Source organism: Mustela lutreola, chromosome 1 (assembly GCF_030435805.1).
Source record: "Mustela lutreola isolate mMusLut2 chromosome 1, mMusLut2.pri, whole genome shotgun sequence".
Lineage (NCBI taxonomy): Eukaryota > Metazoa > Chordata > Mammalia > Carnivora > Mustelidae > Mustela > Mustela lutreola.
In genome coordinates this window covers 70,355,440-70,370,250 of record NC_081290.1, presented here as the reverse complement: position 1 = coordinate 70,370,250, position 14,811 = coordinate 70,355,440, and the positions used below count along the sequence as shown (strand labels likewise).

At 37.7% G+C, this 14,811-nt stretch overlaps 1 protein-coding gene across 9 annotated transcripts in view; it reads left to right on the top strand.

The window, feature by feature from the left end:
* The window catches only part of IL15 (interleukin 15), an 81,786-nt gene extending 67,826 nt beyond the window's left edge, over positions 1-13,960 (top strand). For all 9 annotated transcript variants that reach the window (XM_059168105.1, XM_059168170.1, XM_059168144.1 and 6 more), the window contains 5 exons: positions 1,015-1,112; positions 2,409-2,493; positions 8,508-8,552; positions 10,373-10,513; positions 12,959-13,960. In XM_059168105.1, coding sequence (XP_059024088.1) covers positions 1,015-1,112; positions 2,409-2,493; positions 8,508-8,552; positions 10,373-10,513; positions 12,959-13,066 — 477 coding nt within the window. In that variant the 3' untranslated portion in view covers positions 13,067-13,960. The remainder of the gene's footprint in view (positions 1-1,014; positions 1,113-2,408; positions 2,494-8,507; positions 8,553-10,372; positions 10,514-12,958) is intronic.
* Positions 13,961-14,811: the final 851 nt, after the last annotated feature.

Here is a 14,811-nt window from a genome sequence, read left to right as displayed (position 1 = left end):
AGAGGACTCTTCTCCAAAGACCTTGAGATGTCCCAGATCTCTGGATTATTCTTATTTTGAAAAAAATAACAAGAAATAGGTCTTTTAACTCTAGTAACACCCTGATTAGCTCTTCATGTCATTGTAAATGTAGTAGTTCACTTATTTTACCTAATTTTGTGCTTTTAATTTCCATCTAATCAACGAATTGTCTAGTCTTTGATGACAGTGTCTGGATATTATTTGTCTCTTTGGTGTAGACTAAATGAGGCACAGATTCTTAGTGGTTAGGGTATTGTCAGAAACTGTAAAGGTTTTGACAGTGTGAGAGAGGCAGGCAAAAGTGTGAAAAGTAAGAAATTCTACAGTAAATATATTCCTAAATCACCAAGAAAAATTATTATATATTGCTTGTTAGGATGGTATAGAGTATCTTTACTTGGGTCTATTTTTATCCATTTTTTCCTCTAAATGATATCAATATATAATGAATTTTCATATAGTTACATGAAGTTAATATGTATCTAGTATACCTATATTAGTAACTCATGTTATTAACCTGTGCTGTATAAAATATGTTGAACTACCATCAACCACACCCAAATTAAAAAAAAAAATGAATGTACCATGGAGAAAGAATTAAGGGCAATCAAACAAATATGTGCTGAACTATTAAAAAGGAGAAAAAAAGATGAGAGCAAAGATAAGGATAATAGAAACAAAGTAAGTGGTGATATCAGTATATATGTAAGTTAGTAAAGATGTGAATTATCTTAAAATTATCGTCACTGAAATGTGCCTGGAGAAATACATATTAAAGAATTTTGCAATAAGAGACCGAGCTGGAGGTGGGGAGAAAGCAAGAAGGATGAATTCTAGCCTCATTCATTCTAACAAAGAGCACTATTTCTGAAATTGTGATAAAATTACCTTTTGGCATCTAAAAATATGATAAAATATGATTTTTTATGATTTTAAGTATCATTTTTTAACTAGAAGAGTTTTAACCACTTTGCCTGTGATTATATTTTTCAGAAAACGTATTTGAGAAGTACTTCCATCCAATGCTACTTGTGTTTACTTTTACATTGTCATTTTTTAACCGAGGCTGGCATTCATGTCTTCATTTTGGGGTGAGTTTATTTTTCAGCATAAATGGCATCATGTAAATGGCCATGATCATTGTTCTTCAGTATCTTCTCTGTTAAACTGGTTTGTGTTCAGTTTGCTTAAATCCTTAGGAACTAAGTATTTGGGTACGATAGAGGGCAGAATACGGAGATTCTGAGTGGGTGTGGTAAACACCCGAATGGGCATTTCTGCATTTGGGTAATATTCCAAATGAGTGCTCTATGCTTCCAAAAAACTAGACCTCTTGGTATGTAACTAAACTTGGAAGCCTATTCCTTATTAATGGCTTACATGATTTTCACAGCAGTAAAATACGGATATTTAGGGCTTGTCCATGTTACTTTTTTATCTATCTCTGACACAGACATCTCCCATCCTCTGAGCCCTATCCTACTTCAGTTTGAATTGTTTCTTTCTTTATTTAGGCCTTTGGTTTTTCTTACTACTATACATTCATATACTTCCATGCTTATTAACTTTTTTCTTCTCTCTCAGATGTAGCTAATTCTCTACACGTAGTTGGCCCAAAGCACCCAGCTTGTAGTTATGTAATATGACCCTCAGCTCAGTTTTCCTTACTAATGCCTTCTTGGTGTAGGGAACCATAGATGGTAAAGAATACTTACTATCAAAACCTGTATGTGGGGGCGCCTGGGTGGCTCAGTGGGTCAAGCCACTGCCTTCGGCTCAGGTCATGATCCCAGGGTCCTGGGATCGAGTCTGCTTAGCGGGGAGCCTGCTTCCCTCTCTCTCTGCCTGCCTCTCTGCCTACTTGGGATCTCTCTCTGTTAAATCACTAAATAAATTCTAAAAACAAAAAACAAAAACAAAAAAACCCCGTATGTGAAAATGATTATTGCTTATTTTAAGAATTTTGCTTTTATTGGACTTAAAAGTCAATAGAAAACTAGCCGTTCATTCAAAAACAGTTATTGAGCACTATGGCACATCAGGTGCTATGTTTATTCCATTGTGATAGATTACACCAGGTTATTTATAAGTTATCTTTCCAAATTAGGTTTATCCCTAATCCCGGTAGGTCAGTCCATAAGTTAGCCTCAGATACCAAGGAGTTTTATATATATATATATATTTATTTATTTGGTGTTTATATTCATCTACAAGTCTGCTGAATGCACAAAGGCAAGGATAACACTTACCTTTTCAGTGATCAAAATAAAAAAAAATCTTGGTTGCTCTTTTGCCTGTAATATTCATCAAGTATTATTCATCAAGTAATATTCCATCAGTATTATTATATCCATTCAAAATGTTTTGCCCTTTGGTTTTGCTTTCAGCTCTATCAGTGCAGGTCTTCCTAAAACAGAGGCGAAATGGGAGTTTGTAATAAAGGATTTGGAAAAAATTGACAAAATTATTCAAGTGAGTACTCATTTTTCCATAAGCTCTCTGGTATTATTGCTATGGAGTATGCCTCTCCCTGTGTTCTGCTGTCGGTCTTCATGAAATCTCACTTGAAACAATATTTTTGTAGCAGTTCATGAGCCTGGAAAATCCTTAAGTGAAATCTTTTACTTACACCTTTCAGATCCTAATTATCTTTAAAACTCAATTTGTAAGTGGCCTGGTATGAAGAGCTCTCTGTCACCACAGTCCAGGGACTCGAGTCTCCAGCAAAGAAACAGGGCAGCTTTGGCGGCTCTTGTAGGGAGCATGGCCTGACCCAGGGAGGAGCTGTCTGTCCTGTGGCTAGGAAACCCCCCCTCACCTGGAGACACCAGCCGGCCTGGCAGAACCTGCAGGGCGAAAGCGAGCAGGAGCCCCACTGAGGACCACTACAGCCCGGGGATTGCTTTCCACCACAAGGGGTGACACAGCAGGGACCAGTGGGAGTCCTGGGGGCACCAAGTGAACCAAGCATTTCAAATTATCACCACAAAGATTCTGAAAGCTATACTGTCATTGAAACCACAGCTTCTAAACAGAAGTCCAAACCTAAACCTAAACAGGGTGGCTGATATAGAAAATTTAAATGGAACCAGGGTCTCCTAACATAAAGTTCAATACTAGGATACAGCTAAAACTCACTCATTATACCAAGAAGCAAGAACATCACAACTTTACTCAGAAATGACTGAAATAGACTTTGAAACTGAGATGGATTGGATGTTGGAATTGCTTGACAAGGGTTTTAAAGCAGCCATCATAAAAATGTGCCAACAAGCAATTACAGATACCTTTGAAACAATTGAATAAAACAAAGTCTTAGCAAAGAAATGCAATATGTAAAAGGAACCAAGTGGAAATGACAGAACTGAAAAATACAATAACTGAAATATAAAACAAATTGGAGAGATTCACTAGCAGAAAGAATATGACAGAGGAAAGACAGTGAACTTGAAGATAGAATAATATAAAACACACTGAAAAAAAAAGCCTCAGGGATCTTTGGTATAATAAAAACACTCTTAAAATTTTTTTTTTAAAAATTTATTTATTAGAGAGAGAGGGAGGAAGAGTGGGGGGAAGACCAGAGGTAGAGGGAAAAGCAGACTCTGTGTTGAGCATGGATCCCAATGCTGGGCTTGATCTCATGACTCTGAGATCATGATCTGAGCCAAAATCAAGTCTGAAGTCTAACTAACTGAGCCACCCAGGCACCCAAGATCCAGAATTCTTAGCATTAGCATCTCAGAAGGAGAGAGGAAGGAGAATGCAAGTAAAAGACAGAGATTGGCCAAATTGGTAACAAAAACAAACAATATTTTGCTGTCTACAAGGAAATCTCTTTAAACACAATGATATAAGTAGGTAGAAATTGAAAGGAGGAGAGAATGTACCATATTGTAATGGGTTGTAAAAAAAAAAAATTCATGTCTCCTTGGAACCTCCATATGTGACCTTCTTTGGAAATAGTGTCTTTGCAAATGTAATTAGTTAAGGTGAGGTCCTACTGGCATGGGTTGGACCCCAACTCCATGACTCACTGACCTTCTAAGGAGAGGACAGACCACAGAGAGAGTAACAGGGAAGAAAGCCACCTGAACTTGGAGGCTACAGGCAAAGGAAAATAGAATGATGAAGCTAAAAGCCACAGAAAGTCCAGGATTGCCTGAGTAACTGGAGACTTGGGAAAGGTAAAGAAGGGTTGTCCTAGAGCCTTCAGAGGGGTCCTGGCCTACTGACATCGTGATTTTGGACCTCCAACTTCCAGAGCTATAAGAGAATAAGATTGTTGTTGTTTTAAGCCCTCATTTTGATATTTTTGTTACTGCAGCTCTAGGAAGCCAATACACATAATGCACAATAATTGTAAAAATCAGACGTAGCTCTCTTAATATCATCAAGTAAAATCACTAGACTTTACAGCAAGTAAAACTACTAGGATCCAGAGATACATTACAAAATGGTGAGGGATTAATCCACCAGGAAAATGTGATCTTAAATGTGTACACACCAAATAGCAAGGCCTCAAAATACAAGATGCTAAAACTAATCAAACTGAGAGGAGAAAGAGGCAATTTCACAATTACAGTTGAGGACTTCACCACCTCCTAAGGAACAAACTGAATGACAAGACAGAAACTTAGAAAGAATATAGAGGAACTGGACTACACAGTCAGCCAACAATATTTAATTTACATTGATAAAACACTTCACCCACCGATGAGGAATTGGTATTTTTTTCAGGCACTGTTCACCAAGACTAACCGTATCATGGGCCATAAAACACACTTTAACAAATTTATCAGAATTGAAATCATGCAGAATGTGCTCTTTGACCACAGTGGAATCATGTAGAAGCCAATCACACAAATAGAGCAGGAAGATCTCCAAACACTTGGAAATTAAATAATATATTTCTAAATATTCCATGGGTCAAAGATTAAATCTCACAGGATATAAAATAGTACATAGACTTGAATGAAAGTGAAAATACGACACATCAAGATCTGTGGGATTCAGAGAAAACATTACCGAGAGGGAAATTTAGAAAACTTAATGATTATGTTAAGAAAGAGGAAAGATCTCAGATCAACAATTGAGGTTCCCACCTCAAAAAACTGGAAAGAGAAGAGCAAAATAAACCTAACACAAGCAGAAGGAAGGAAAAAAGTAAAGATAGGAGCAGAAATTAATGAAATTGAAATAAAAAATTATAGGGAAACTTAATGAAACATAACACTAATTATTTGGGGGAAAATCAATAAAATTGATAAACCTTTAGAAAAACTGACAAAGATTAAAAAAGAGATGACATAAACCATTAATATCAGAACTGAAATTAGAGGCTATCACTACAGAATCTGCAGATATTCAGAGGATAATAAAGGAAAGCTATAAACAACTTTATTCTCTAAATTTGACAACTTGAAGGAAATGGACCAATTTCTCAAAACCACAAACTACCAAAATGTAATGAAGATGAAATAAACAATCACCAAACTACTATAACCATTAAAGACACTGAATTCACCAAAAATAATCTCCCCAGAAAGAATCCCTAGGCCCACCTGGTTTCACTGGAGCTCCTACCAAACAAAGAAACATTAACACTGATTTTACACTCTCTTCCTAAATAGATCTCTTACAATCTATTCCAAAAATAGAAGAAGAAAAACTTTCTAACTCACGTAGGCAAGTGTTACCCTGATGCTAAAACCAGGCAAAGATGATACCAAAAGAGAAAGCGACAGATACCTCTAATAAACTTGGATGCAGAAATTCTCAATAAAATAGCAAATAAAATCCAGCAGCGTATCAAAAGAAGTATATGCCATGACAAATGGGATTAATTCCAGGTATGCAAGACATGCTTCCTATTTGGGAAATCAGTGTCTGCAATCCGCCTTTATTAATAGGCAAAAGTAGATTATCACATGGTTGGATCAATTGATGGAGGAAAAGCATTTTAAGAATAGACCAATTCCTAGTAAAATTCCTCAGCAAACAAGGAAAGAGAAGTAACTTTCTCAACTTGATTTAGAGCATGTACAAAAACCTAGAGCTACCATCATACTTAATGGAGAAAGACTGAATGTTTTCCCCCTAAGATTAGAAACCAGACAAATATGTCATCTCTCACCACTCTTATTCAACACAGTCTTGGAATTTGAGCTAAATTGGCAAGGCAAGAAAAAGAACAAAAGTATGCAGATTAGAAATGAAGAAATTATAAATATGAATATATTTTTCTGGGAGAAAATGTCAATAAATGGCTATCCATTATTTAGAGAATGCAAAGTAAAACCACAGTGACATCACTATGCACTTATAAGAATATTTAAATTAAAAAGTAGTAATAATGCTGAATGCTGGCAAGGATGTGGAGAAACTGGGTCACACATATTTTTTATGAGGATATAAGAATTTACAGCTCCTCTAAAATAGCTTGACTGTTTTTTATAAAATAAAACATGCATTCGCCATATGATCCAACAGTTGCACTCCTCACATTTATATCAGAGAAATGCAAACTCATGTCCACACAAAAAACAGGCACATGAATGTTCATAGACCTTTATTTGTAATAGCTAAGAACAGAAAACGGTGAAATTCCCTTCAATGGATGAATAAACTGTCGTAAATTATATCGAGGAACAATACTGAGCGAATATAAGGAAAGAATTACTGATACAACAAGTTGGACAGATCTCCAGAGTATTCTTATGCTGGGTGAAAAAAAGCTGATCCGAATAGGCTAACTGTGGTACATCCATCCGTACAATAGAATATTATCTGGCAATAAAAAGAAATGAGCTAGATGTGAAAAGACACAAGAGAAACCTCAAAAGCATATCCGCTAAGTGAAAGAAGCCCATCTAAAAAGGCTACATACTGTGGTTCCACCTATATATCTTTCTGGAAAAGGTAAAACTATGGATACAGCAAAAACATCAGTGGGAAATTTCCAGGGGTCAGGGGGAAAGGAGAGATGAATAGATGGAACACAGGTGATCTTTGTGGTAAAGCAACTATTGCAAATGATACTGTAATGGTGGGTACATGTCATTATATACTTGTTAAAACTCAGGACCTACAGCATCAAGGCTGAATCCCAATGCACGTTTGTTACAAGTGTGTCAATACTGACTCATCAGTTGTAATAGACGTACCATGCAAATGCAAGATATTAATAACAGGAGAAACTGGGGCCGGGGGCAGGGGATATATGGGAACTTTCTGTAGTTTCTGTTCATGTTCTATAAAGCTAGAACTGCTCAAAAAATAGTGTATACAAAAGGCCAATCTCAAACAGTTATATACTATGAGTCCACTAATACAACATTTTTGAAATGATACAGCAATAGAGAGGAGAGAAGTGGTTGCCCGGGATTAGAAAGGTGGGGGTTGGAATGTGTGTTAAGAAAGGTGGTTTGCCCTAAAGATACAAATGTAGTGATCCGAAGGGGCATGTGCACCTGAATGTTTATAGCAACAATGTCCACAATAGCCAAACTATGGAAAGAGCCCAGATGACCATCTACAGATGAATGGATAAAGAAGATGTGATATATAGATATAGATATATAACTATATACATACATACACATACACACACATACATATATACACGCATACATATATACACACACACATGCACACACACACACAATGGAATACTATGCAGCCATCAAAAGAAGCGAAATGTTGCCATTTGCAACAAGGTGGTTGGAACTAGACGGTATTATACCATACCGGCGAAATAAGTCCATCAGACAAAGACAATTATAAGATCTCACTGATATGAGGAATTTGAGAAACAAGACAGAGGATCATAGGGGAAAGCAGGGAAAAATGAAACAAGATGAAACCAGAGAGGGAGAAAACCCCAAGAGACTCTTTATCTCAGGAAACAAATTGAGGATTGCTGGAGGGGAGGGGGGTGGAAGAGATGGGTTGGCTGGGGGATAGGCATTGGGGAGGGTATGTGCTATGGTGAATGCTGCGAATTGTGTAAGACTGATGATTCACAGACCTGTACCCCTAAAACAAATAATACATTACATGTTAATTAAAAAAGAAAAGAAGAAAGGTGGTTTGAGCTATAAAATAGTAGTAGGAGGATTTTAATGGTGAGGTAACTATAATTGTGGAGGTGATTACATGAATTTACACATCTGATAAAATTGAGTAGGACTGCACACACGCATTTAGCGCACCTCGAACTGGTGAGATCTGAACAAGGTGTGTGGATTGTATCAATGTCAGTTTCCTGGTGGGGATATCTTACTATGGTTATGCATGGTATTATTGCTGGGGGAGTGGCGAAGGGGACACAGGATCTCTATTTGCTCTTAGAGTTGTATATGAATCTGAAATTCTCTCAAAATAAAAAAATAATTTCAAAAGCTTACTTTAATGTTTTCAGTAGTTCTCACTATATCTAAAGCAGGGCATAGTTTTTCATATTGTCTAATTTTGTTTCCTTTCAGTCTATACATATTGATACCACTTTATATACTGAAAGTGATGCTCATGTGAGTATAGTTTATTTTTTTTTTAAAATTGTTATGTTTTCCAGTTTTCAAAAGTTGAAGAAGTATATTTTCATAAATTTACTGAAGCGTGTATAGTTTTTAAATCTGACTTTTGGTGTGTTCTGACAACATATGATCAATGAATTTTGTAAGTAATTGTTGAGGTTGTGGGACTTGGGGACAAAGAGCTACAGAGATGCTATTTTCATGATGGTACCAAATCAAAATATAAAACAGCCTTTTCCCTCAATGTCAAACAAAACATATTATACGTTTTGTGATGCAATTAAAAGAAAATTGGGTTAACTGATTGAATTTAAAACTATCCACCCTATCTGTCCTTTCCAGTGCTGTAGTGTATTACAACCCTTAATCAAATTTTCTACAAATCACTTAAATGCATCCATGTTCTACATTTTGAATGAATCTCTACAATTGTCAGAAAAGGATTCTGGCTGCTTACCCTCTATGTGAGAAAAGAAATAAACACAACTCATAAAAACCTATCAGAATTCATAAATGATCTTGAATTTGTCTCATTAATACCTTGAAATTGCCAAAGGCGTGTCACCTCATCAGAAACAAACTCTACGTGTGTGCGTGGAGAACCATGAGTCCGCTCTCCATTAGTGTTCAGTTAGAACCTCTCTGAAATAGATATTGCTCCTGTGAAGACTTTCTTAGTTTTGGGAGGAAGCCTTCACCACAAACTAGAAAGAAACAGACTTTCTTCAACCACTTGGCTAGTGCTACTACATATAAAAATTGTCTGGCTCTTTGGCTTCAGCATGCCTTCCATTTTCCCAAAGTAGAGAGAAGTCAATTAACCACCCAAACTCCCGAGATTGCTTTTTTTTTTTTCTTTTTTATTGCAAGAAGATAACCTTGTAACTCATGGGTTATAGAAAGAAACTGTGTTTGGAATTTAGATATAAACTCTGATTCAGCCTCTTCCTAGCTGTGTTACCTTAGAAGTCACTAAACATTTCTGAACCTGTTTTATCTATCTATCTGTCTATCTATGTATCTGTTATTTTATCTTTCTCTCTATCTGTCTATCTATCTATCTATATGGGGCAGCATTTACTCTTCAGTCCTGGGCAACTGCTGTGGGGTGCCTGCTGGGTCCCAGGCACTGTGTGAGGCAGTGAGAACAGAAGGTCAAACAAGCGGTGGTCAAACCTCCAAACAGTCATCAATGTTTCTTTGAAGTTTAGGCTTTCGTTCAAGTAAGCGTTGTGGGAAACATATTCCTGTGGAATCTGAAAATGCCTTTCTGATTTGGCCAGCCCATGAGAGGGCAGTGCTCCAATGCTGATTTTTCTAATCCATTTCTTGGAATCACTTCTGTTTCTGGAACTTTGGAACTTGCAGAAATAGCAAGATCAGCAGCTATCACTGTTGAAAATGTTAACAACACAATCTGATTCTAAAAATTCTTTCAGTGCACTAGACATACTAATGTTTGGAGAGTCTCAGGCTGATATTACCACCCTTTTACAAGGAGGAAATGTTCTCAGTGAGAAAAAGTAGCCTATTATTTCTATGTTTTCTAGACTTATGTTCACTCTTCCATGTAATATCACCATCCTCTTAGATTGTTTTGTTGTCAGTTTGTTTGGGATTTGATTTCAAAGCCAAAAAAGAAAAAAAAAAAAACACAAAACTGTCTCCTATATAAAACTTCTTAGGGATATTGTGCTTCTTTATAAAGTATTTGGATTGACTTTTTTAAAAAATCAAAATTACATCTATGTAAACATGAATAATGGAAAGATTGTTGTTTTTTTCACAATGATTCTCTGTAACTCTATTTTTAGCCCGGCTGCAAAGTCACAGCGATGAACTGCTTTCTCCTGGAGTTACGTGTTGTTTTGCTTGAATTCAGTCATGCTAACCTTCTTAATGAAACAATACATAACATTATCATCCAAGCAAACAGTAATTTATCTTCTAATGCGGTGAGTTTTTCACTAGTCGGATGGAGCTTTGTTTGATTATTCTGGCTTGGTGGGGTGAGGTCATTGGCTGGATGTAAAGGACAAGCAGATCCTCTGGGGGTGCTCTTGGGAGAGTGAGTTCACGCCGGTGGAGTGGCCACCATCACTTACCATGGGCACAGCCCTGAACTAGCTCACCAGTTTACTTAGTGGACATTTACTGCATGACACCAGGCGGTGCACTTTGGGGCAAGAGGGACACTGGTGAACCAGGGAGGTTATTGACCTCGAGGTGTTTGTCCCCAGGTGCTGTGCAGAGACATGAATCTAATTACGTAGTTAAGGGTTTTGCGTCACGACCCAATTCACATTTATTCGGTTATTACTCTATGCCAGACAACACTGCTCTTCAGCGGCAATGGGGTAATTCCTTGCGTCCTCATAATAAATCTGTGAGATAGCTATCCTTGTGTCTGTTTTAAGGTTGAAGAAATTACAGCACTCAGGGCTTGAAATCACTTCCTCCAGTTAGCACAGTTGGTGGAATGGGGAGCCAGGATTCATACCCAAGCAGATTCACTTTGGGGGATGTCTTCTTCTTACCCACTGGCAGGACAAATGCTGCAATAAGGTAGTAATAAAAACGTTAATAATTCAAAGAGAATTGGGGCCATGCCCAAATCGGTCTCTGCTCTTAAGGGATCCACCATAAAGTAAAGCATAAATAAAGCAATCAGAAAGGAATGAGTAATAGCTCAGTTATTTATTAATTCCAGTGGCCAAAAGGAAGGCAGGTAAGAGGGCTGGGATTCTGCCTTAGAGGTTTCTCTACCAAATCAGGACAAGAGGGAATGAACCTCATCTCCCAGGAAGGGTGTTTAGGCAGAGGCGACTGAAAACTATGGAGCTCCTCAGCTAGGATGGTCGGACGCTGTGAACTTGCCTGAAACATGCCAGGTTGCTCTAGGTCTTTGCTGAAATGTCACCTTCTCAGTGCTGTCAGCTCCTCACGTGGCAACCCATTCCCATGCCCCATCCCCTTATCTGCATGCCCCACTAGTTGACATTTTCCTTAATGGCTTTTGTCTGCTTTTCCCTATTCGAATGCCAGTTTCAAAGGGGCAGTTATTTTTGTGTTGTATTTTTTTTTTTTCAGTGCTGTATCCCAACTCCCCAAGCATTGCCTGGCATATTCTAGACAGTTGATGTATTTATGAAATGAACATACTGATCTTTAAAATACTCTTGTGATATGTTATTCCTATGTTATTGGTAGAAAGGCTGAACCAGGCAACAGATAACTCCTAACAACATCCCTAGTGAGCTCTTGATGACCATGGTGACGGTCACTGTGACCGTGATGTGGTGTGTTCTGCACATCTAGCAGAAGGAGCAGGCAGGCTGTACAGTCTGAGAATTTCATTGATTATGTCAACTGAGATGCATGATGTGAATATCTCTGCTTTGTCAGCTGACATGATAATCTTCCAGGAGGACAGTGCTATATGGAATATGACAGTGCCTGGCATAGAGTATGTGCTTGATAAATGTTGGTGAATCTGAATTTCGAATGCTTAATGGATGTAAAATCTAATTTTTGGTTTTTGCTGGTATGGCTTTCATGGTTCAGACGATCTCTAAATAGTTTATTTGTGATGACTGCATTTGGAAGATTCTAGTTGGCCATGAAACTGTTTGAATTACAACTTGTGATCTTTACCTAAATAGTTCAATTCAACTGGTAATGACTGGGTGACTACCATGTGCTAGGCCCTATGCTAAATGCTAGGGAAACAAAACTGTGTGGCTTTGAGCTCTTAGAAAAGCCTAGAGAATAGTAGCATAAAAAGCATGAAACTCCCCTAATATCAATATAATAAATGATGTGGGAGTCTGAGGATGTAGGGATGGAACATTGAGCCCAGCCTAGGGAACTCCTAGGTTCAGGAACGCCTTCCCAGTGGAGACAGCACCTGGGCAGTGGTAGCTAAAATAGTGATGAGGGACATACAGATAGAAAAGCCAACATGGCAGTGTAGCTAATAGCATGATGTGTGTGCATGGGGAAAAAGGCATGAGCTCAGTGTACTTAGGCTATGTCCTATGGGGATAGGTGAGAGAAACAGGCGAGGGACACTTCAAGGCCCCTGCGTGCCGTGTGGGGAGGCATGGATGTGATGCTGGGGTAGATGACCAGAAGAGTAAATGACCACTCAAGGGCGCTCAGCAGGAAGTCCATGGTCAGAAAGCCATGGTTTATTTTTCCAATGTCTTTAACCTATTATAGGAAAAATAAACCTCAGTCAAATCTCCCAGTTCCCTTTCCCAGTGGTGCCTCCTACCATGATATTAATTTGCCAAAGTTTTCATGTCTCAAGACTTCAGCATGTGGTTCAAATGATGGGATATTCCCAGGAAGGATATACAGTAGACTTTCCCATCTAATCCTTTCTTTTTATTTGGCAGAACATAACTGAAACGGGATGCAAAGAATGTGAGGAACTGGAGGAGAAAAATATTAAAGAATTTTTTCAGAGTTTTTTACATATTGTACAAATGTTCCATAATTCTTGATTGTAACAGATCCTCTTCAGCATTTCTGCTATTAACAAACATCTTCCCATGATGTAAAGCAGTGAAACCCTCTGCAGTTCACATGGGCTGCCCAAACCAGTTTTTCTAACAAGAGGATGATCCGGAATCTTGAATTGGATGAACTCTTGGAAATGAAGGCAGAAAAATGGCATTGAATTACGTGGTGTCTATGAACTGTCCTCATACTTATTTTGTTCACTTATTCTTAATTTATTATTGAAGTTGTACATATTTGTGGCATAATATAAAGTATTGAATAAAACGGTGTACCTACTTTATCCTTTGAAATTGCACTGATATTTACCCCTTGTAAGGACATAGGGGACATTCCTTCAAGGGCAAGAGTGGAATTACACAGCTGGTGGGCCTGAGCACCACTGGGGAAGGTCAGCTGTGTGCTCCAGCCAGTTAGGAACCCCTAACCACAAGCCTTCACTCACCTCTCCAGTGGGTGTCCCAGAAGGAAGAAGAATTGACTCCCAATGAGGAAGGAGAAATAGGTGGAGAACGGGAGCTTTACTCTGCAACATAGTTATTGATATCAGAAGCACCTGTTACTAAAGACAGTGCACAAACCTGGCATGTATGATGCATCAGTAAATCTTGGGTGGGAATGGCAATAATAAACCTTCACTGGTAGGTAGAATCGTGTATAGAGAATTCATGGTTGTAATGATGTTAATATTTCATGCTTTCCTGAGTGCAAGTGTTTTATTTTCACTTTTTTTTTGCCATGTTTGTATAATAAAAAAACCAAACTGTTGATTTGTTAGAGCCAACATTATCTGACATAAAATAATTGTTTATATATTTTTACACTATACTGTCTGAAATTTACAACATTTTTTAAATAAAACTATGACTAAAATGAAATATTTTTGTCTCCTCACAATTTCTTTCACCTGTGGCGTTTTTCACTTGTGGCATTTTTCACTGAGGGGCTAAAGGGTAGGAATTGATGTCCTACGAGTTTGATTTTGCTTCTTTTCACAATAGGAACTAATTCTCTATCAAAACATTCTTTTATCCTCCAGTACCCCGTCCATGCTCATGTATATCATTGCTCTAGTCAATGTATGCTTAAACATTTCTTTTGAGATAGTTTTGGAGAAATCTACATCCTATTTGACTTTTGAAGAGTCTTGTGTCAGCTATCAGTTTGTTCCTGATATCGGTCCAGCCAAATAGTATTTGACAGCCACACTTGAAAGGTTAGGGATTGCGATTGTGGTAAGGGGTTTTGTTTGCTTGTTTTAATTTCATCCAAAATGGATTTTTAAAAATCTACCTTTTACTTTTTTTCTTCATAGCCTCTCTATTGATGGAGAATAGGAAAAATGCACCATTTTTAACTGTAAGTTGACAGTCTAATCCTTAAACAAAAGTTAGCCTCCTTCCAGTTTCTGCTGGAATGGGAAAGAAAAATCATAATGGCAGCCATATCACCAAAAGTATCTTTTAGTAACCAATGATCCGTTCTGCTTGTATAGGCGAACACAGGTGGGTTTAAAATTTGGCATTTTCCAGTGTTCACAATTGGAATTCCTCCCACATTAGTTAATTAGTCTGGGTCAATTCAGTTAATCTTAAGGAACTCAAGGCATAGAGGTACAGCTCCTAATACATTCTTAGCTAACTTAAGAAAAGAAGTATGTAAAACAACCTAAATTTTATTGTTCGGGTCTGAATTCTCAACAAGATCAATTTCTTATTTGTGTTCAGAG